This window comes from Trachurus japonicus, chromosome 16 (genome assembly GCF_045865225.1).
Source record: "Trachurus japonicus isolate A0001 chromosome 16, Traja_1.0".
NCBI lineage: Eukaryota > Metazoa > Chordata > Actinopteri > Carangiformes > Carangidae > Trachurus > Trachurus japonicus.
In genome coordinates, this window is record NC_140922.1 from 32,519,519 (window position 1) to 32,543,662 (window position 24,144).

Genomic DNA, 24,144 nt, shown 5'->3' on the forward strand with positions numbered 1-24,144 from the left:
ATATAATATAATATAATATAATATAATATAATATAATATAATATAATATAATATAATATAATATAATATAATCGAAAGAAGGTAAAACAAAAAATTAAGTAGTGAACTTCAACTCCCAGCATGCATCGCTTCCGTTCTACCGCCGACGCCTGGGCATACGTCATCATCTCGCGCAGTGAATGGAGTCGGGAAAACAAACCACAGATGATTTGGGGCTAAAATCTTCGTCGTTTTCGCTTTAGAAAAACAATGGAGGACACTACGCCTCCAATTACAACCGAGGGTCGTGTGGAGTTTTTGAAGGAGTTGACAGAGTTCACGGAAAACTGCAGGAAACAGTTGAACGAGATCATTGAAACGCTGGGATGGTCGCCCGACTACAAGCAGGTAACGTTAACTACCGTTAGCTTAGCATGTAGCCTCGCTCGGGATAATATAAATAAGAGTCAACCATTTGAAAGATAAACTAATATTAATTATAACGACTGTAATTTTGAGGAAGGTTGTTGCTTAACTTTTCGCTGAAATGTAACGTTAAAGGAGCGTTAACCCTCCAAGATATCCTGTTTGCCAGTCCCTTTTGCTCATGGACATTTGCCATGTAAACATCACTGTGTGGGGCTCCCGAAGACTGTCTTTTATTCAGAATTTTGGAAAATTTTCATCAAATAAAAAATTGAAATCACTATCTGGGGAAAGTAAACTTTATTTTTTTTAACATTCAGTTTTGATGTAATAGTATTTTTGTAATATGCTAAAATACATTTGTTGCCATATGGCAACAGTATGCAAATATGGAAAATTCCTGGTGCATTCAACGCAATGGAGTCCCATTGACTTACATAGCATGAACCTACCCTGAGACTATGTTTACAACCTTTTCTTATATTTTAAAGGTAAAAACAATATATTTCTTTATATTTTGTGATTAAAGGTATTTTGTAACATATTATCTAAATGGACTTGCACTTATATCTTCTAGATAACTGAATGAAATGAAATAAAATTAGTGATCCAATGTACTTCATTGAGACGGGTTTCAGGTTCTCAGATATTTTAGATAACTGTTGAAACTAGAAAATTTCCTCTCGGGAAATTTTGAATGGGCCACGGGAGCTACTGCGGGTTGTGCCATCTCTGTCAACATGGGAATCAAACCCACGATCTTAAGGTCAAGACAGAGCTGATCAGACAGACACATGATCATCTTTCTATAAGCACTGATATGGAGGAGCTGTAACCACATTAGGTTACCTGTGTGTGTGTGTGTGTGTGTGTGTGTGTGTGTGTGTGTGTGTGTAACTGTAATCACATGAAGCTGGCTCTAGAGTCTGTGTGTGTGTGTGTGTGTGACTGACTTGACACATAGTTAGTTAGTAGCTGCATCCAGCAGCAGTGTCAGTCTGATTTAGCTGTGTCTGTGTTTATAAACATTTAAACGAGCGCCAGGTGGATTGTTTATGAAGTTAACGAGCCCTGGCCTGAGGATCAAAGAGGTTACCACGGCGATAGGGGCCCCCGCAGGCTGAGACAGACAGAAACGTGGAGAAAAACAGCCATTTTCTGCCTCTAAACCGGCCTCACAATTAGGCTTAGCATGACAAAACGGTAACTCCTATCAGAACAAAACACAGATCAATGTTGCTCTAAGGACTTACTGAAAATTTCGGTACGATTTGGTGTTTCTACAGTAAATATTTTGGCGACGCTGGCAGTTTTAAAACATCAGGCCGTTCTGCTCCTCTCAGAAAATATTTGTATTGGACTCAATGAGGAGCAGGGACAGACGTGGCCGCACTCAGAGGCTGATTCTGTAAGTTCTGTAAGTCTCTCTGATATTTTGAGCACATGACATGAGAGATAACAAGTTTGTCTTACAAATTCTGAAAAAATTATGTCTGTAGAGTGTAAATTGTGGCCGTGGTGGCAATTTATCCAGAAAAAATACAGAATGTTTCTTCACTCTCTCCCACTCTAACCGATGATGTCACGCACTCTGACACGAACATTCCATGCAATACACACCCATTATAAACTCATAATTTCTCCAAAAATGATCATGGTCATTGATCAGGGATTGATCAAAAACTATATGACCTATCAAAACGTGGAGTAATACGACAATACACAAGACTTGTGTCTACTGTTTAAAGTTTAAATGGAGTCTCTAGGTGAAAGTATGCCTGAGCAGTAGACTTTTGTTAAACTCCAATGATTGGTCTTTTTCGCTCTTTTTTTTTTCGCCCGTCCCATTGACTTACATGCAAAATTTTTGCGCAGTTTTTCGCGACTACGTCGCGAAAAATTCGTAAACAGTTGAGAAAAGTAATAGCACCCCGATCCCGATCAAACCGCACGTTTTGATATATAATTTGTCCTGCAACTCTTCGAGTTGCAGGACTAGTAGCGAATCGAAAATCGTCCGGAAGTGGAAAAATAACTAGAAAAAGCATTTCCAAGAATGGAAATGGTGTGACTGCTGACAGCAACTGAACGCTGTTGCAGAATTAGCAAATAGTGCAAGCAGTGATCACCATACAAATGTTTGACCAAGGTCGGAATCGAACCCACATCCTCATGGTCATTAGACTTCCACTCTGCCTCTAGGCCACAGTGCACACACAGTTGCAGAGACTGTTGTCTGTTGATGATCTGCACACTGTCAACATCAAGAAAGCTTGAGAGTCAAGCTTGAATGACTTAGAATGAAAATGTCTGTGAATTTCAGGCTGAGCACTAACCATATGGCCACAGAGAACCTGAGTTACAATGAGCTTTATACTATGAGGAATCAAAGACTGTCCAATGACAGCTGAATAATTGGAATCAAAAGTCAAGCAATGAAGTGAAAAGACTGAGGCAGGAATCGAACCCATGACCATATGATCACTAAACCTTTACTCTGCCACTCGGCTACAGAGAGCACACTGCTTTCAAGACTGTTGTCATTCATTGTAATGTGATGATGTGCTGCAAACTGGTACGAGTAATCAAGGAGATAACAAACACCTGTAACCAATTGAAGGCGGGGGAGGAGAGCAGAATTCAACAACAAGAATTCTTCCCTTGGATTCGAACCAGTGACCTTAGGGTTGGCAACCAGTTACCCTACCCCCTACACTACAGTGGAGTTGTGAAGAAGAGAGGTTGAGACTTTGATGAATGTGAGATTTTTTGTGAAAAAGTTAAATATTTGAAAAAGTATAAATAGTTAAAAAGAGAAAAGTAATGCCGATAAAGTTCAAAAAAAGCTGCACGTTTTGATATATGAATTGTTGAAATAGCACAAAGTATGAAGGACTAGAAGAAGACCGTAAAAAGGCGGAAGAAAATGGCCAAACAGAAGAACAATAGTGTGACTGCTTCAGCAGTCACACTAACTAGAAAAAGCATTTCCAAGAATGGAAATGGTGTGACTGCTGATAGCAACTGAACGCTGTTGCAGAATTAGCAAATAGTGCAAGCTGTGATCACCATAAATGTTTGACCAAGGTCAGAATCGAACCCACATCCTCATGGTCATTAGACTTCCACTCTGCCTCTAGGCCACAGTGCACACACAGTTGCAGAGACTGTTGTCTGTTAATGATCTGCACACTGTCAACATCAAGAAAGCTTGAGAGTCAAGCTTGAATGACTTAGAATGAAAATGTCTGTGAATTTCAGGCTGAGCACTAACCATATGGCCACAGAGAACCTGAGTTACAATGAGCTTTATACTATGAGGAATCAAAGACTGTCCAATGACAGCTGAATAATTGGAATCAAAAGTCAAGCAATGAAGTGAAAAGACTGAGGCAGGAATCGAACCCATGACCATATGATCACTAAACCTTTACTCTGCCACTCGGCTACAGAGAGCACACTGCTTTCAAGACTGTTGTCATTCATTGTAATGTGATGATGTGCTGCAAACTGGTATGAGTAATCAAGGAGATAACAAACACCTGTAACCAATTGAAGGCGGGGGAGGAGAGCAGAATTCAACATAACATAACAAGAGTTCTTCCCTTGGATTCGAACCAGTGACCTTAGGGTTGGCAAACGGCCACCCTACCCCCTACACTACAGTGGAGTTGTGAAGAAGAGAGGTTGAGACTTTGATGAATGTGAGATTTTTTGTGAAAAAGTTAAATATTTTAAAAAGTATAAATAGTTAAAAAGAGAAAAGTAATGCCGATAAAGTTCAAAAAAAGCTGCACGTTTTGATATATGAATTGTTGAAATAGCACAAAGTATGAAGGACTAGAAGAAGACCGTAAAAAGGCGGAAGAAAATGGCCAAACAGAAGAACAATAGTGTGACTGCTTCAGCAGTCACACTAATAATAACTAGAAAAAGATAGCATTTCCTGCAGAAAATGCGTGTGAATGCTGAAAGCAGCTGAACGCTATTGCTGAAGCAATGCTGAATGAGCTGAAGAAATTGTTGAATCAATGCTAAATTAGTTGACGAAACTGCTAAAGCAATGTTGAAAAGACTAATGCTAGAGTAGAGTAGAGTAGAGAGTAGAGGAATACTTTATTCATCCCTAGGAGGGAAAAAGCTGAAACATATAACTTGTAGTGTGAGATGAATGCCTTTTTAAAGGTAAAAAGCAGTAGAAATGCTAAAGGGAGAAGAAAACATTGAAATTCTGCATGTTTAAATGTAATGGTTAAATAGTTGAAATCTGCAGCTAACCTGACAGAAAGGACAACTGATGAACCAGCATTAACATAGCCGAAGCAATGGCTGAGAATATATTTAAAAGTAGAAGATGTGAGACTTTGTATGAAATGGCTGGAAATTACTTGAATTGTCAAAGAAGAGTTTGAAAAATTCCTGAATTAGGAAAAAAGTTAATGCCTACTGAAATACATTGTAAACTGACAGCAGAAGAACATTGTTGAAGAATATAGATCGAGCATTAGCTGAGGAGTAGAACATGTAAACAGCGGGTTTAATGGTGTGAAATGGTTGAGAAGAGCCTCAGTAGTTTAGGATACGTGTAAAACAATGTGTTCAACATGACCAAAATGGGGAAATGTGTATTTTCAGTTTAAATAGCTAAAGAACAAAATTAACAGCAACGAGTCCATTAACTACAACAGGAAGATAGAGAGGTACACAAAACAGTCAGACAACTGTAGGAAAAGTGTGTGTGTGTGTGTGTGTGTGTGTGTGTGTGTGTGTGTGTGTGTGTGTGTGTGTGTGTGTGTGTGTGTGTGTGTGTGTGTGTGTGTGTGTGTGTGTGTGTGTGTGTGTGTGTGTTGTGTGTGTGTGTGTGTGTGTGTGTGTGTGTGTGTGTGTGTGTGTGTGAGGAAGATATACATAAAGTTCTGACCTGACAACTGTATGAAATGTGTGTGTGTTGGACGTGTGTGTCTGTTTGTGTATGGTTAGTGTGTGTCCATTTGTGTGTGTGTTTGTTGTGTGTGCATGTGTGTCTGTTTGTGTGTAATTGTGTAAATTGTGTATGTGTTTGGTAAGTGGTTGTATGTTTGTTGGGTGTGTGTGTGTGTGTGTGTGTGTGTGTAGGTGTGTGTGTTTGTGTGTGTGTGGTAGTTAGTGTGTGTCCATTTGTGTGTGTGTCTCCATTTGTGTGTGTGTGTGTGTGTGTATGGTGTGTGTGTGTGTGTGTGTGTGTTTGTAGTAGTTAGTGTGTGTCCATTTGTGTGTGTGTGTTGGATGTGTATGCATGGTGAGTGTGTGTCCATTTGTGTGTGTGTGTGTGTGTGTGTTGGATGTGTGTGTATGGTGAGTGTGTGTCCATTTGTGTGTGTGTGTGTGTGTGTGTCCATTTGTGTATGTGTGTGTGTGTGTGTGTGTGTGTGTGTGTGTGTGTGTTGGATGTGTGTGTGTGTGTGTGTGTGGTAGTTAGTGTGTGTCCATTTGTGTGTGTGTGTGTGTGTGTGTATGACCGACAGACAGTCAGACAGAGAGAATGTGTGTGCGTTGCCATGGTGACGTTGCCATGGTGAGGTTACCATGGTGAGGTTGCCATGTTGAGGTTACCATGTAACTGTTGGCTGGTGGCTTTAAGGTATGGTGGCAGCTTTAACCATAGGCTTTAACTGCTCTGTGACACCCTCAAACAGATCTAATGTACGACAAATCTGTACTTAGTACAAGCAAAAGGTTTACATTTTCCGAACCATAAGACCTTGCTGAACGCGTCCGTGTCACTTTGGTGTTTCTAGAGTAAAAATTGTTGATTGTGTCGCAGGTTGGAAACTTTGGGACGTTTAGAAAATCAGCGCCTACTTTTGAATGGGAGTCAATGAGAGGAGAGAGGGAAATGGCTGCACTCAGAGGCTCCCAGTTTAAATTGTGTTCGTCTCTCTGGTTTTTTGAGCACATGAAGAGATCAAGGATGAGCTTGTCTACAAGCATGCCCGAAATTATGTGTGTAAAGTGTAATCTGTGGCCGTACTGACAGGATAGAGAGAAAAATGTGAGAGGATTTTTAGACCCTCTGTCACTCTGCCAACTGCCAACGTCCGAACATTCCGTCCCATTGACTTTCATGTTAAATCTGAATTTTGTCAGAAATTTTAATGATTTTAAAACTATACATATATCTGAAACTGTTGAAGATATCAATAAGCTGAGATACAGCTGAATAGTTGAAAGGTTTGTGAACAGTTTAAAAGTTGAATGAAGTCTGTAGCTGAAAGTATGCTGAAGGTATTAGAGGCTGAATGAAGCAGAAGATTTGAAGAGTTTGAAGACTGTTTCAATTCATTTCCTATGAGAGAAAAATTGCAGAAAAAGTTAAATATTTTAAAAAGTATAAATAGTATGAAAGAGAAAAGACATAGCATAAATGTCCTGAAAAAGCTGCACGTTTTGATATATGAATTGTTGAAATAGCACAAAGTATGAAGAAGTAGTTAAACACAGAAAAAGGGAAGAAGAAGTAAGAATAATAACTAGAAAAAGAAAGCATTTCCTGCAGAAAATGCGTGTGAATGCTGAAAGCAGCTGAACGCTGTTGCTGAAGCAATGCTGAATGAGCTGAAGAAATTGTTGAATCAATGCTAAATTAGTTGACGAAACTGCTAAAGCAATGTTGAAAAGACTAATGCTAGAGTAGAGTAGAGTAGAGTAGAGTAGATTAGAGTAGAGTAGAGTAGAGTAGAGTAGAGTAGAGTAGAGTAGAGTAGAGTATAGTAGAGAGTAGAGGAATACTTTATTCATCCCTAGGAGGGAAAAAGCTTAAACATATAACTTGTAGAAAGGTAAAAAGCAGTAGAAATACTAAAGGGAGAAGAAAACATTGAAATTCTGCATGTTTAAATGTAATGGTTAAATAGATGAAATCTGTAGCTAACCTGACAGGAAGGACAACTGATGAACCAGCACTAACATAGCTGAAGCAATGGCTGAGAATATATTTAAAAGTAGAAGATGTGAGACTTTGTATGAAATGGCTGGAAATTACTTGAATTGTCAAAGAAGAGTTTGAAAAATTCCTGAATTAGGAAAAAAGTTAATGCCTACTGAAATACATTGTAAACTGACAGCAGAAGAACATTGTTGAAGAATATAGATGGAGCATTAGCTGAGGAGTAGAACATGTAAACAGCGGGTTTAATGGTGTGAAATGGTTGAGAAGAGCCTCAGTAGTTTAGGATACGTGTAAAACAATGTGTTCAACATGACCAAAATGGGGAAATGTGTATTTTCAGTTTAAATAGCTAAAGAACAAAATTAACAGCAACGAGTCCATTAACTACAACAGGAAGATAGAGAGGTACATACAAAACAGTCAGACAACTGTAGGAAAAGTGTGTGCGGTTAGTGTGTCCATTTGTGTGTGTGTTTGTTTTGTGTGCATGTGTGTCTGTTTGTGTGTAATTGTGTAAATTGTGTATGTGTTTGGTAAGTGGTTGTATGTTTGTTGGGTGTGTGTGTGTGTGTGTGCGCGCGTGTGTGGTAGTTAGTGTGTGTGTGTATGGTGAGTGTGTGTCCATTTGTGTGTGAGTGTGTGTCCATGTGTGTGTGTGTGTGTGTGTGTGTGGTAGTTAGTGTGTGTGTGTATGGTGAGTGTGTGTCCATTTGTGTGTGAGTGTGTGTCCATGTGTGTGTGTGTGTGTGTGTGTGTGTGTGTGTGTGTGTTGGATGTGTGTGTATGGTGAGTGTGTGTCCATTTGTGTGTGTGTGTGTGTGTGTGTGTGTGTGTGTGTGTGTGTGTGGTAGTTAGTGTGTGTCCATTTGTGTGTGTGTGTGTGTGTGTGTGTGTGTGTGTGTGTGTGTGTGAGACACTGACAGACTGAGAGAGAATGTGTGTGATAGATATATGAATTGTTGAAATAGCACAAAGTATGAAGGAGGAGTTAGATCCTGAAAAAGAGCGGAAGAAGTAAGAATAACTAGAAAATTTCCTCTCGGGAAATTTTGAATGGGCCACGGGAGCTACTGCGGGTTGTGCCATCTCTGTCAACATGGGAATCAAACCCACGATCTTAAGGTCAAGACAGAGCTGATCAGACAGACACATGATCATCTTTCTATAAGCACTGATATGGAGGAGCTGTAACCACATTAGGTTACCTGTGTGTGTGTGTGTGTGTGTGTGTGTGTGTGTGTGTGTGTGTGTGTGTGTGACTGACTTGACACATAGTTAGTTAGTAGCTGCATCCTGTGTCAGTCTGATTTAGCTGTGTCTGTGTTTATAAACATTTAAACGAGCGCCAGGTGGATTGTTTATGAAGTTAACGAGCTCTGGCCTGAGGATCAAAGAGGTTACCACGGCGATAGGGGCCCCCGCAGGCTGAGGCAGACAGAAACGTGGAGAAAAAGAGCCATTTTCTGCCTCTAAACCGGTCTCACATTTAGGCTTAGCATGAGAAAACGGTAACTCCTATCAGAACAAAACACAGATCAAAGTTGCTCTAAGGACTTACTGAAAATTTCGGTACGATTTGGTGTTTCTACAGTAAATATTTTGGCGACGCTGGCAGTTTTAAAACATCAGGCCGTTCTGCTCCTCTCAGAAAATATTTGTATTGGACTCAATGAGGAGCAGAGACAGACGTGGCCGCACTCAGAGGCTGATTCTGTAAGTTCTGTAAGTCTCTCTGATATTTTGAGCACATGACATGAGAGATAACAAGTTTGTCTTACAAATTCTGAAAAAATTATGTCTGTAGAGTGTAAATTGTGGCCGTGCTGACAGTTTATCCAGAAAAAATACAGAATGTTTCTTCACTCTCTCCCACTCTAACCGATGATGTCACGCACTCTGACACGAACATTCCATGCAATACACACCCATTATAAACTCATAATTTCTCCAAAAATGATCATGGTCATTGATCAGGGATTGATCAAAAACTATATGACCTATCAAAACGTGGAGTAATACGACAATACACAAGACTTGTGTCTACTGTTTAAAGTTTAAATGGAGTCTCTAGGTGAAAGTATGCCTGAGCAGTAGACGTTTGTTAAACTCCAATGATTGGTCTTTTTCGCTCTTTTTTTTCCGCCCGTCCCATTGACTTACATGCAAAATTTTTGCGCAGTTTTTCGCGACTACGTCGCGAAAAATTCGTAAACTGTTGAGAAAAGTAATAGCACACCGATCCCGATCAAGACGCACGTTTTGATATATAATATGTCCTGCAACTCTTCGAGTTGCAGGACTAGTAGCGAATCGAAAAAGCGTCCGGAAGAGGACGGAGAATAATAATAAGAAAAAATCCACACAATAACAGTAGTGCCCGGGCTTCGCCCGGGCACTGGTCCCTGCAGCTATTTCATAGCTGTTGGGACCAGTGCCCGGTGCGATTGCCCGCGGCCCTAATAATTAGATAGATAGATAGATAGATAGATAGATAGATAGATAGATAGATAGATAGATAGATAGATAGATAGATAGATAGATAGATAGACAGACAAAGAGAGAGAGAGAGACAGATAGAGAGGGTGACAGAGGGAGAAAGAGAGACAGAGAGTGAAACACACACACACACACACACACACACACACACACACACACACAGGTAGATAGATAGACAGACAGATAGATAAATAGACAGACAGACAGATAGATAGATCTAGAGAGAAGGAGAGAGGGAGAGAGAGGGAGGGAGGGAGAGAGGGAGGGAAGGATAGAGAGAGGGAGGAAGGGAGGGAGAGAGGGAAGGAGGGAGAGAGGGAAGGAGGGAGACAGAAGAGAGAGAGGGAAGGATAGAGAGAGGGAGGAAGGGAAGGAGAGAGGGAAGGATAGAGAGAGAGAGGAAGGGAGGGATTATAATTATTATTATTTAGAAGTATATAGTATTGAATAATATCATTTCAGACAGACAGACAGACCCAGAGAGAACAAGAGAGAGAGACAAATAGAGAGGGTGACACAGAGAGAGAGAAAGAGAGAGATAGATAGATAGATAGACAGACAGACAGACAGACAGACAGACAGACAGACAGACAGACAGACAGACAGACAAAGAGAGAGAGACAGATAGAGAGGGTGACACACACCCACAGATAGATAGATAGATAGATAGATAGATAGATAGATAGAGAGAGAGAGAGAGAGAGAGAGAGAGAGAGAGAGAGAGAGAGAGAGAGACAGACAGACAGACAGACAGACAGACAGACAGACAGACAGACAGACAGACAGACAGACAGACAGACAGACAGACAGACAGACAGACAGACAGACAGACAGACAGACAGACAGACAGACAGACAGACCATGCCACAGCATGGTGGCAGCTTTAACCATAGGCTTTAACTGCTCTGTGACACCCTCAAACAGATCTAATGTACGACAAATCTGTACTTAGTACGAGCAAAAGGTTTACATTTTCCGAACCATAAGACCTTGCTGAACGCGTCCATGTCACTTTGGTGTTTCTAGAGTAAAAATTGTTGATTGTGTCGCAGGTTGGAAACTTTGGGACGTTTAGAAAATCAGCGCCTACTTTTGAATGGGAGTCAATGAGAGGAGAGGGGGAACTGGCTGCACTCGGAGGCTCCCAGTTTAAATTGTGTTCGTCTCTCTGGTTTTTTGAGCACATGAAGAGATCGAGGATGAGCTTGTCTACAAACATGCCCGAAATTATGTGTGTAGAGTGTAATCTGTGGCCGTGCTGACAGGATAGAGAGAAAAATGTGAGAGGATTTTTAGACCCTCTGTCACTCTACCAACTGCCAACGTCCGAACATTCCGTCCCATTGACTTTCATGTTAAATCTGAATTTTGTCAGAAATTTTAATGATTTTAAAACTATACATATATCTGAAACTGTTGAAGATATCAATAAGCTGAGATATAGCTGAATAGTTGAAAGGTTTGTGAACAGTTTAAAAGTTGAATGAAGTCTGTAGCTGAAAGTATGCTGAAGCTATTAGAGGCTGAATGAAGCAGAAGATTTGAAGAGTTTGAAGACTGTTTCAATGTATTTCCTATGGGAAAAAAATTGCACAAAAAGTTAAATATTTTAAAAAGTATAAATAGTATGAAAGAGAAAAATAATAGCATAAATGTCCTGAAAAAGCTGCACGTTTTGATATATGAATTGTTGAAATAGCACAAAGTATGAAGAAGGAGTTAAACGCAGAAAAAGGGAAGAAGAAGTAAGAACTAGAAAAAGATAGCATTTCCTGCAGAAAATGCGTGTGAATGCTGAAAGCAGCTGAACGCTGTTGCTGAAGCAATGCTGAATGAGCTGAAGAAATTGTTGAATCAATGCTAAATTAGTTGACGAAACTGCTAAAGCAATGTTGAAAAGACTAATGCTAGAGTAGAGTAGAGTAGAGTAGAGTAGAGTAGAGTAGAGTAGAGTAGAGTAGAGTAGAGTAGAGTGGAGTATAGTAGAGAGTAGAGGAATACTTTATTCATCCCTAGGAGGGAAAAAGCTTAAACATATAACTTGTAGAAAGGTAAAAAGCAGTAGAAATACTAAAGGGAGAAGAAAACATTGAAATTCTGCATGTTTAAATGTAATGGTTAAATAGATGAAATCTGTAGCTAACCTGACAGGAAGGACAACTGATGAACCAGCACTAACATAGCTGAAGCAATGGCTGAGAATATATTTAAAAGTAGAAGATGTGAGACTTTGTATGAAATGGCTGGAAATTACTTGAATTGTCAAAGAAGAGTTTGAAAAATTCCTGAATTTGGAAAAAAGTTAATGCCTACTGAAATACATTGTAAACTGACAGCAGAAGAACATTGTTGAAGAATATAGATGGAGCATTAGCTGAGGAGTAGAACATGTAAACAGCGGGTTTAATGGTGTGAAATGGTTGAGAAGAGCCTCAGTAGTTTAGGATACGTGTAAAACAATGTGTTCAACATGACCAAAATGGGGAAATGTGTATTTTCAGTTTAAATAGCTAAAGAACAAAATTAACAGCAACGAGTCCATTAACTACAACAGGAAGATAGAGAGGTACATACAAAACAGTCAGACAACTGTAGGAAAAGTGTGTGCGGTTAGTGTGTCCATTTGTGTGTGTGTTTGTTTTGTGTGCATGTGTGTCTGTTTGTGTGTAATTGTGTAAATTGTGTATGTGTTTGGTAAGTGGTTGTATGTTTGTTGGGTGTGTGTGTGTGTGTGTGTGTGTGTGTGTGTGCGCGCGTGTGTGGTAGTTAGTGTGTGTGTGTATGGTGAGTGTGTGTCCATTTGTGTGTGAGTGTGTGTCCATGTGTGTGTGTGTGTGTGTGTGGTAGTTAGTGTGTGTCCATTTGTGTGTGTGTGTGTGTGTGTGTGTGTGTGTGTGTGTGTGTGTGTGTGTGTGTTGGATGTGTGTGTATGGTGAGTGTGTGTCCATTTGTGTGTGTGTGTGTGTGTGTGTGTGTGTGTGTGGTAGTTAGTGTGTGTCCATTTGTGTGTGTGTGTGTGTGTGTGTGTGTGTGTGTGAGACACTGACAGACTGAGAGAGAATGTGTGTGATAGATATATGAATTGTTGAAATAGCACAAAGTATGAAGGAGGAGTTAGATCCTGAAAAAGAGCGGAAGAAGTAAGAATAATAATTAGATAGATAGATAGATAGATAGATAGATAGATAGATAGATAGATAGATAGATAGATAGATAGATAGACAAAGAGAGAGAGAGAGACAGATAGAGAGGGTGACAGAGGGAGAAAGAGAGACAGAGAGTGAAACACACACACACACACACACACAGGTAGATAGATAGACAGACAGATAGATAAATAGACAGATAGATAGATCTAGAGAGAAGGAGAGAGGGAGAGAGAGGGAGGGAGGGAGGGAGAGAGGGAGGGAAGGATAGAGAGAGGGAGGAAGGGAGGGAGAGAGGGAAGGAGGGAGAGAGGGAAGGAGGGAGACAGAAGAGAGAGAGGGAAGGATAGAGAGAGGGAGGAAGGGAGGGATTATAATTATTATTATTTAGAAGTATATAGTATTGAATAATATCATTTCAGACAGACAGACAGACCCAGAGAGAACAAGAGAGAGAGACAAATAGAGAGGGTGACACAGAGAGAGAGAAAGAGAGAGATAGATAGATAGATAGACAGACAGACAGACAGACAGACAGACAGACAGACAGACAGACAGACAAAGAGAGAGAGACAGATAGAGAGGGTGACACACACCCACAGATAGATAGATAGATAGATAGATAGATAGATAGATAGATAGATAGATAGATAGATAGAAAGATAGATAGATAGATAGATAGATAGATAGATAGATAGATAGATAGATAGATAGATAGATAGATAGATAGATAGATAGATAGAGAGAGAGATAGAGAGACAGAGAGATAGAGAGACAGACAGACAGACCATGCCACAGCATGGTGGCAGCTTTAACCATAGGCTTTAACTGCTCTGTGACACCCTCAAACAGATCTAATGTACGACAAATCTGTACTTAGTACGAGCAAAAGGTTTACATTTTCCGAACCATAAGACCTTGCTGAACGCGTCCATGTCACTTTGGTGTTTCTAGAGTAAAAATTGTTGATTGTGTCGCAGGTTGGAAACTTTGGGACGTTTAGAAAATCAGCGCCTACTTTTGAATGGGAGTCAATGGGAGGAGAGAGGAAACTGGCTGCACTCGGAGGCTCTTAGTTTAAATTGTGTTTGTCTCTCTGGTTTTTTGAGCACATGAAGAGATCGAGGATGAGCTTGTCTACAAGCATGCCCGAAATTATGTGTGTAGAGTGTAATCTGTGGCCGTGCTGGCAGGATAGAGAGAAAAATGTGAGAGGATTTTTAGACCCTCTGTCACTCTACCAACTGCCAACGTCCGAACATTCCGTCCCATTGACTTTCATGTTAAATCTGAATTTTGTCAGAAATTTTAATGATTTTAAAACTATACATATATCTGAAACTGTTGAAGATATCAATAAGCTGAGATATAGCTGAATAGTTGAAAGGTTTGTGAACAGTTTAAAAGTTGAATGAAGTCTGTAGCTGAAAGTATGCTGAAGCTATTAGAGGCTGAATGAAGCAGAAAATTTGAAGAGTTTGAAGACTGTTTCAATGTATTCCTATGGGAGAAAAATTGCAGAAAAAGTTAAATATTTTAAAAAGTATAAATAGTTGAAAAGAGTAAAATAATAGCAGAATTGTCCAGAAAAAGCTGCACGTTTTGATATATGAATTGTTGAAATAGCACAAAGTATGAAGGAGCAGAAAACTGCTGAAAAAGGGAAGAAGAAGTAAGAATAATAATAATAATAATAATAATAAGTATAAAGATTTGAATAACAATAGTGTGAATGCTTCCAGCATTCACACTAATAATAATAATAATAAGTATAAAGATTTGAATAACAATAGTGTGAATGCTTCCAGCATTCACACTAATAATAATAATAATAATAATAAGTATAAAGATTTGAATAACAATAGTGTGAATGCTTGCAGCATTCATAGCTGTTGGGACCAGTGCCCGGTGCGATTGCCCGTGGCCCTAATTATACAATGTTTTAATTGTATAAATGTTTGTTTGTTAGTTTTGGTTGAGTATGAGATGGATTTGTTGAGTGTTGCTTTAAATAAAATTAGTTTTTGTTCAAAAATTATGATTTTATGGGACTTTCCACGATTGCATATTGTTGCCATAACAATTTACCAACGACCCCCCCCCCCCCCCTCCTTTAAAAAAAAAATATATATTTTTTTTATATTTCTGTTATTTAGACAATTTTAAGTAATAAAAACATGCAAAACATTTTTTACCATGCCTTAGTAATATTTCATGCAATAGAGGGTTAACGTTAACCGTTTACGTTAAACCGGCTACCTCTGGTTTTCTGACGTTAACGTCGATGCTAACAGTTAGCATACATTAGAAAACTGTGTTGACGTTACATTACTTTACTTACATTTACTTTACTTTACGTGTCTTAACCCCCACGATATCTATGCATGTGTTCTCAGTGAGCACTGCTAACTCTGAAGTCATACATTTACATTTCTAGTGGCTTAATAGTTTTCTCCTCCACTCATGTTTTAAATAACACTTAGAGGAGAGTGGGGCAGTTGTGGTAATGTTGGATTCTTAAACCCCAACACACAAATTAATTAAAATATTGTCAGAAAACCTGATGATATGAACATTACATGTCTGTAGGTTTAAGATATCATACATGCATGTTCTTACAGGGAATGCTATCCTATCCTGGTTTTACCCAGTCATAGTAGCAGCAATTCATTCAACAGTTGAACAAAGAAACAATATCACTTCATGTATGAAGAGGGATGTTAGTCTTAACTTGATTTTTTTTAAAGAAATATGTTTGAATGTGCACAGTTACCAAAAGTGTACAGCTGTTGTTGCTCTGGTGTTTTCCCAGGAGGCCATGGAGCAGTGTCCCTACGACTCCAACCACATGGTCCCAGTGAGGAGCATGGAGAGACACAAAGCCTCCTGCAGCCTCAGACGGATGGGATACACCGCCGAGGAGCAGGTACGACGAGGATGTTGAGACTGTGAACTATAAACTATAAATATTTGGGCATCGTGTTTGACTCCCAGTGGATCAACTCTTTTGGTGTCTCTAAACCCATCCTGTGTATTTGTGCAACATTGAGAGCCTCCTTACTTTTTCTTCCATCTGCTGGTTCAACAGCTCGGTGGCAATGAAGGACGGGAATTGTCTAAATAAAATTGTAAACATCTGCTCCAAAATTATTGGAACGCAAATGACAGATTTGAGAGAAACGTACGTGTCCTCAAAAAGGCAAAATGGATCATCATCTAGAAAGTTGAACTTGAAATTAGCAAATTAGATGAAGATGCAGAAGATGCAAATTATCTTAAAACTATAATCTGGTACAGTGCATCAAATGGCAACATTTATGTTTGAACTGTACACTGTCCCTTTAAAGGGACAACGTGGAGTTTCTATTTGGTTATAAAAAAGTCTCATATTAATGTGGATGAATCTACGTTATTCATTTATTATTTTGTTATTATTAGTGGTGGCGGAGATGCTGGTCGAGCCGACCAGCGTTTCTTTACTTTCGGTTTCGTGGCGAGTCACGCCGCCGAATCGCCGTTTATGGTGGGAACTACGACGGTATGTGATCGTCTTCCAACCTCTGACTTTAATTCTTGATGAATGAAAACATGAGTCTGTCTTGCGCCGGTCAAATGAAGGACATTCACCATCCCCACAACAGACTCTTTGCGTGGCTGCCCTCATGCAGACGGTTGCGCTCCCTCCAAGCCAGGACCGAAAGGCTGAAAAAGAGCTTTTTCCCACAGGCAGTGAGGCTTATGAACATGCCATGGTTTTAAGGACTCTTATGGGCTTCCTTATTTATTATATTTATTTTTATCTTAGTTTATTACTGAGAGTGATGTTTTTACAATTGTTTTATTATAAATGTGTGTGTGTGTGTGTGTGTGAGAGAGTGAGAGAGAGTGAGGGTATGTGAGGTATGATATACAGTATATTTTTTTAGTTACAGTTGAGAGCTTGGTTTTTTTTGCATTTCACTGCACTGTTTTTTAACCTTGGTTTTAGCTTTGCATGTGACCAATAAACTTATCTATCTATCTATCTATCTATCTATCTATCTATCTATCTATCTATCTATCTATCTATCTATCTATCTATCTATCAAAGAATTTCACGGTGCGCGCAGAGGCTCATAAATGTAGTGTGAAAACGCTTCGCTTTTCCAAAACTCCTCGTTGTCCCTTTAAAATAAATTAAAATTGAATTAATTGAATTGAAAATTAGTACAGTACAGTAGCCGAGCAATAAAAGTAATCTATGGTGCAATGTATTTCTGTATTTATGATATGTGCAGATTTTATTTTATTTTATGTATGTTTGTTTTTATGAATTTATGTCGTATGAATGGCTCTATGGTGATGAACTGTAGTTGCCCTTCAGGGATAATAAAGAATCCTGTATCTGTACAGTGCAGGGAGAGAGATGAATAAAACCTAAAGCTTTCGTCTTTTTCTTTGCAGGCGAACATGTACGATACGTCTGTGTGTTATGAGAACACAAGTGTCAGAAGCTTTGCAATGGGTGAGTCATTAATGATCACTGTTATTACAAATCCTCTCATATTCAACAAGCTCAGTTTGATTTGAAGTGTGTTTATTTCTAATATGCAAGTACATGACACAAATGTATAAAAAAAACAAAAACAAAGGACGTGCCAGATACAACATGACAGACAATATTCAAACTATACACAAACAAATAAGTTGCATATTTGAAAAGGAGTGAGTAGAGGTAAAACGAGCTCAGTAAAATGTCTTTTTCATTTTAGATTTAAACAGAATGTCTTTTAGATACATTAGGTGTTTTCAAAATGCCATAATTTAGATATTTAAAGTCAGTATGTTCTGTAAATTAGTTTTTATTATTCATTTTCCCTTTTTGTTTGTTTTTGTTGCTTCAGACAAGTCCACCCAGCACCAGGTGATCCTCCAGGCCCGGTCTGCTGCTCCGCTGATGAGGATGGAGGGAGTCTTCTGGCAAGGTACCAGCTCAGATCGCTTTATACCAGATTACTACACATGTGTGTGTGTCAGTCACCGTGATGCAGTAGTTTACATTAGAAGCAAAGACACAGTTAGATTCCTTCACTCCAGATGCATCAACAGACCAGTAGGTGTCAGTAGAGCGCTACAGTGTCTTCTGCTAAAAACCTATAAACTCATCACTCAGCTGTTTGGTGTTGTAATACCTCCTCTCTGCTGATACACCTGTGTAATGTGTGTGTGTAATGTGTGTGTGTATGTGTGTGTTTATGTGTTCTGTTTGCAGCGACAGGGGTGAGTATTAGAGACGCTGGGCTCTAGACAGGTCTGCTGCTCTGGTTCAGGCAGTATCCTTTAATGTCATATCCTTTGTAATGACAGGGTGGCATACACACACACACACACACACACACACACACACACACACACACAGACATATGCACACACACTTTTCCCTTTACGTGTTGGGGGAAAGTCCAGACCATAAATGAATGCCTGTCGGTTAACATTAATAAACATGTTTTTTTTATTATTATTAATTACCCTCTGTGTGCAGAAATAGATGTACATAACTTCCTGTTTCCATGAAATCCTCCGCTAAATTGGTTTCAGTTAAAATCACTTCCTGTTCTCTCTCATTAGCTCTGAGCAGAAATAAAGCAGGAAGCTGTTGAATTAAAACGAACTGTGGAATCTGTTGAACATCTTTGTTTTATTTTTCTTCTGATCTGTAAACTGGATTAAGAAACTGAAATGTGAAATTTATTTAATAAAATATGATGTCTGGGTTAAAGGGATAGTTCAACATTTTGGCAAATTGGCCCATTGCTATAATCCCTATAGTCATAGCAGTAGGTTCGTTACCTTTAATTGTCGATGCAAGCTATTTTTAGAACGGCGGAGCAGAGCCGCGAGCTGCTCAGAGCTACGCTACGGAGGCTCATGGGATTTCTTGGTTTCCCTCATCAAACTCATCAAATACACAATCCAACAACTCCACAACGCTCTGGTGGACAAGTTGTGACCTGCACATTCACCACACTATGAGATAATAACACAACGTTACCAGACAGAGTTGTTTTAGAGGAAAATTCATTCAAAACCGCTGATGCGCGTTGCCTTCAGGGACAGTTTTTCAGCTAGAAGCTTCTGTATTTGTATTTATTCTGTTAACAAACCTACTGCTATGACTATAGGGATTATGGCAATGGCCCAATCGTGCCAAAATGTTGAACTATCCCTTTGAGTTTGGTTTGTTTGGAGCTGCACTCATTCCTCTCTGCCTCCCCGTCAGGTCAGTACTCCGGCCAGCCCGTCGACGTCCCTCAGAACCACAAGCGAGCCGTGTGTGACCTCAGCGTGGCCGATCGACTGGCTCTGTACGATCACGTGGTCGGAGTCATGGGCCAACAGAAGGACGGCGCAACATCCAGCAACGAAGATCTCTACGTAGATCTGGTGTCCAAACTGCAGAAAAGTGAGAGTTTAACGACCTAGAAACTGTCAAATAAATCCAACATCATCAAACATCAGAATGAAAAATCCTTTCAGAGGAACTCTTGGAAATAAAACAAGAAAGAAATAACTTTTTCCTTCACTTCTCTGGTTTAATATGTGCACGTTTCCTTTCCTGTGTGAACAGACGATGAACAGAACGAACCGAAGACTCACCTGGAGCTGATGGCGGAGATGAGGGACTACAAGCGGCGGCGTCAGTCCTACCGAGCCAAGAACGTCCACATCACCAAGAAGTCGTACACCGAGGTTAACGACCAACAAATGTTCTGTTTGTTGTTACTGTGAAGGAATCACTTCACTGCACTGATGTCGTAGCTGTTGGAGGAAACACACTCACACTTTTCTTAGGCTTTTTTTTTTTACATTTCATCCTGAAACAGATTTAAGCACAGACACAAAACACTTCAGCTGCTCATTTAGGACCAGTTAACCCTTTAGCGGTCTGAGCCTTACTTTTTTTGTTGTTGAATACTTTAGATTTTGCCTTTATATACCACATAAAAAAAAAGCTTAACATGCCCCTTTTTTTCCCAGTACAACTAAATCTATCTGATCTGATTATTATTTTTTCACTTTCACCTACTTTATCAAAATATTCATGGCACCAGACTAACTTTTTTTTTTTTTTACTATTGGCACATATTAGGAGCGCAAACAGGAAATTAAGGGGCACACACTGTAAATTAACTTGCAAAGATGTTCACGCCTCCTTTTCATTCATAATCCTCACACACATTGACCTGACACCTGGAATGACAGATTCCAGATTCGTTGAGTCCCCTCTTCCACATTTCACCAGTGTTAAAAAAACGACAACCCAAAAGCCTGCAAAATTTACTGGTTGCACACATGCAAGTAGATGAAACATTTACTTACATTATCTCAAATTTTAGGGGCTGAATGCCTCCATTTAGGGTCAGTGAGTCTGGAGCCCAAACATACACAGACATTATCAAATCTGAATTGAAAAAAACACTTTTTCCTGACTATATGAAAAGAAATGCAGCGCCTGCTCCTTCCATCACATCCCCCTCAGATTAAAACGATCATATCTCCGGTTCTATGTGGTCGATCAAAGTCAAATAAAAACTGGTGGAGGGTTTTAAGACTACACTCTTGAGTGAAGTTGACGGCAGCGCTCCAGGTGCTCTAGTTTTGTTTTTACGGCGCTTTGAAGACATGTGATCTGATCTCCAGAGGTTAAATGAAGTAGAATTAAATACACTGACAGATTTATTTTAGTAGATGCTGTCAGTTTAAAGCTCAGGTGTGTGTCTGTCTCAGAGAATCGGTTGTGTTCTTTTGTGAGTAACTGTAAAAAACCTGAATCAGAAAAGTGTTTCCTGTTTCAATAAAGTTAAAGAATTAAGAATTAATTGATTATTGGTCCTGTCTGCAGGTGATCAGAGAGGTGATCAGCGTCCACTCGGAGGAGCTGTCCAGACAGTGGAGAGAGGACGAGGAGGAGTCGGCTCGGCCTGAACCCTCGTCATCCCACAGGTACGAGACGCACGCCGACCTCTGACCTCTGACGAGCTGCTTCCTGTCACGTTGATGTTTAAAGGGATAGTTCAACATTTTGGCAAATTGGCCCATTGCCACAATCGCTATAGTCATAGCAGTAGGTTCGTTACCTCTATTTGTTGGTGTAAGCTATTTTTAGAACGGAGAGCTACGCTATGGAGGCTAAAGGAATTTCTTGGTTTCCCTCACCAAACTCATCAAATACACAATCCAACAACTCTAAAACGCTTTCGTGGACAAGTTGTGACCTGCACATTCACCACGCTATGAGATAATAACACAACGTTACCAGACAGAGTTGTTTTAGAGGGAAATACAGAGACTGCTTGATGAAAAACTGTCCCTGAAGGCAACGCGCATCAGCGGTTTTGCATGAATTTCCCTCTAAAACAACTCTGTGTGGTAACGTTGTGTTATTATCTCATAGCGTGGTGAATGTGCAGCTCACAACTTGTCCACCAGAGCGTTGTGGAGTTGTTGGATTGTGTATTTGATGAGTTTGATGAGGGAAACCAAGAAATCCCATAATGAGCCTCCGTAGCGTAGCTCTGAGCAGCTCACGGCTCTGCTCCGCCGTTCTAAAAACAGCTTGCACCGACAATTAAAGGTAACGAACCTACTGCTATGACTATAGGGATTATGGCAATGGGCCAATTTGCCAAAATGTTGAACTATCCCTTTAAGGAAATGAAAATGAATGATCTTTAATGTCTTGATATTTTTTTTTCTTTCGGTGGTTAAGGCGTCGGGTGGACGAACGGAGGTCGCCGTCCTCTGAGTCTCGTCACGGACAGAGCAGCAGACGCCACCGCAGCCGAGAGCGAAGCCACGACAAGGAGAGCAAGAAGAAGAAGAGGAAAAGAGAAAGGTGTCAAATGTTTTTATTAGAGCGCGTTGTTATTACAGAATACACGTGTGTGTGCAGTGTACATCCAGAAAGACAGATGTGCAGTTAGGAAAAACTAGAGAATGCATTTCCTGAAGGAAATACGGGTGAATGCTGAAAGCTGAACGCCGTTACTGAAGCAATGCTGAATGAGCTGAAGAAATTGTTGAAACAATGCTGAATTAAGAGAAGAAACTGCTGAAGCAATGTTGAAAAGGCTGATGCTAAAGCTGAAACATAAAACTTGTAAGCTGAGAGATGAATGTCTCCTAAAGGTAGTAAAAGCAGCAGGAATGTTTAAAAAAGGGTAGAAGAAAATGTAGAAATCCTGAATGTTTTAAGTGTAAATTGAAGAGTTTGAAGAGTTGAAATCTGCAGCTAACCTGAAAGTAAATAAAACGGAATAACCAATGCTGACATAGCTGAGAATAGATTAAAAAGTAGAACGTGTAAGAAGGAGAGGCTGATTTTGTATGAAATGGTTGGAATTGTTGATGATTTATGAAAAATTTGAAAAGCTGAAGTCCTCTCAAATATATTTAAAGCTGACCGTTTGGAAACAATGTAGAACCGTTTCTAAGATAGATTAAACAATATCTGAAGAGTAAAAGTAGAACATGTAAGCAGGAGGCTGAATGACATGGCATGGTGGAAAAATACCTGAACTATTTCAGATACATACATTACCCTAAAAAGTTGTAATTTTTGGGCATAGCCAAAATATATGGGAGATCTGTTCTTAAATAGTCTCTTATTTGCAAATATCTAAAGAAACTACTTCCTGGTATAGTCTATATTTACTCTGTAACAGTGTAAAGAACACAAATATGCCTTTAATGCATAAGTCTCTCATTGTATGGATGCCTACATACTATCCAGGTTGGATGGTGGAAAGGTAGGGTTGAGAGATGTTAAAGAGGTCAAACAGAAATAACCTCTCTGTTCCTCCATCAGACATTTAAGACAAGTTACGAACCCTGGCATTTTTTCATCGACTAAAAATGTCGTGGTAGTAATTCTTGTTTCTGTATTTGTCTCGGGCAGGGATTCCCGGTCGCCCAGCGAGCACCACCACGACCGAAAGAAGAAGAAAAAGAAGAAGAAGGACGACAGGGAGAAGGAAAAGGAGAAGTGAAAGTTCTGGATCGGCAACAACAGAAAAGTCAAAGGTGGTCGGTCGTCGTGACCTCCACAGGTCAATAAACCTCAGATTTAAACCGAGGGGGATTTCAGAAACTGAACTGGGAACTGTATCAACACTTTGGACTCTTTGTGCTTCAGATTCTGTGGAGTTCGTCAATTTAGTAGTTTTTGTTTTTTTTTTTCTTACAATGAAACTGCTGAACACACTCGTCCTGCCTCCGTCTGATTGGCTCAAAATTGCTGGAATTTTTTAGACATGAGTGTGACAACTGGCAGGGTCAAAGGTCACTCTGGTTCACACAGGCTCTCTACTGTCTGAAGGAAAAAAACAATGGATTTCTAGATTTTGTTTTGGAGCTTTAAACAATAAACAAAGAAGGTGTTAATTTAAATTCATGTGTTGCCTTTTGAAAGTTCTTTCTTTGATATGACGGGAAGAAATGTCCATGAAAGTTTGACATGACAGTTAAAGGCAGGTTTTCTCTGTTGCCTCTGAGTTCACAGAAAAACTGGGTCCTTGAATTAGAGGAAACGTGTCCTGGAAACTCCTTGAGAAGTCTGGAGAGAAAGCGTGGGAACTGTTTAATGTGGAAGCTGCAGAAAACCACAAAAAAGCCGTGACACTTTGAAATCCACTTCATGAGAATCAGCTGGATTCTTTTCAGGGTTAGTGACGTAATGCAACCCAATGTCAAGTGGTGTCACTGGTGTTATCTCATGAAAATCTGACTTCTGAGTCAAATGTGGAATAAATGTAACTCACTTTTCCAAAGCAACACTGTGTTTCTTGACAAATTTGACATAATTTGACTCTTTATTTAGAAAATAAATGGTGTTTTTAGGATATGTCCTGCAAAAATGCATTAAAATTCATCTTTACAGTAGAAACACAGCAACCAATTTTCAAATTAATGTTTTCAGAAGAAAGTATTATCTTCTATAAATTCACTTTAATCCACTATAGGTGGATAAAATACTGAATATGTATCATTCTTTTGTGGTTTCACCATTTGACATTTTCAGAGCTTCAGTCTCAATTTGTTAAGGTTCAAATCTCATAAAACCAACATGAATACAAAATGTTCAATTTGAACAAATCCAATGCTTTTAAAACAATTTTTATTAAAATATTT

General features: G+C 39.5%; 1 protein-coding gene across 2 annotated transcripts; it reads left to right on the top strand.

Moving 5' to 3' along the window:
* The first annotated feature begins 150 nt into the window (after nucleotides 1-150).
* Nucleotides 151-23,887, top strand: snrnp48 (small nuclear ribonucleoprotein 48 (U11/U12)). Of its 2 annotated transcripts, XR_015037900.1 has the most exons (10): nucleotides 151-387; nucleotides 15,788-15,901; nucleotides 17,419-17,479; nucleotides 17,859-17,939; nucleotides 19,235-19,417; nucleotides 19,583-19,704; nucleotides 20,858-20,958; nucleotides 21,725-21,850; nucleotides 22,913-23,295; nucleotides 23,516-23,887. XR_015037900.1 is itself a non-coding variant. In XM_085803091.1 (9 exons), the coding sequence occupies exons 1-9, from the start codon at nucleotides 250-252 to the stop codon at nucleotides 23,001-23,003; spliced, it is 1,017 nt and encodes a 338-aa protein (XP_085659217.1). In that variant the 5' UTR covers nucleotides 151-249; the 3' UTR covers nucleotides 23,004-23,407. The 2 variants fall into 2 exon arrangements, 1 of the variants encoding a protein (XP_085659217.1); XM_085803091.1 differs by lacking the exon at nucleotides 23,516-23,887 and having other exon boundaries at nucleotides 22,913-23,407.
* Nucleotides 23,888-24,144: the final 257 nt, after the last annotated feature.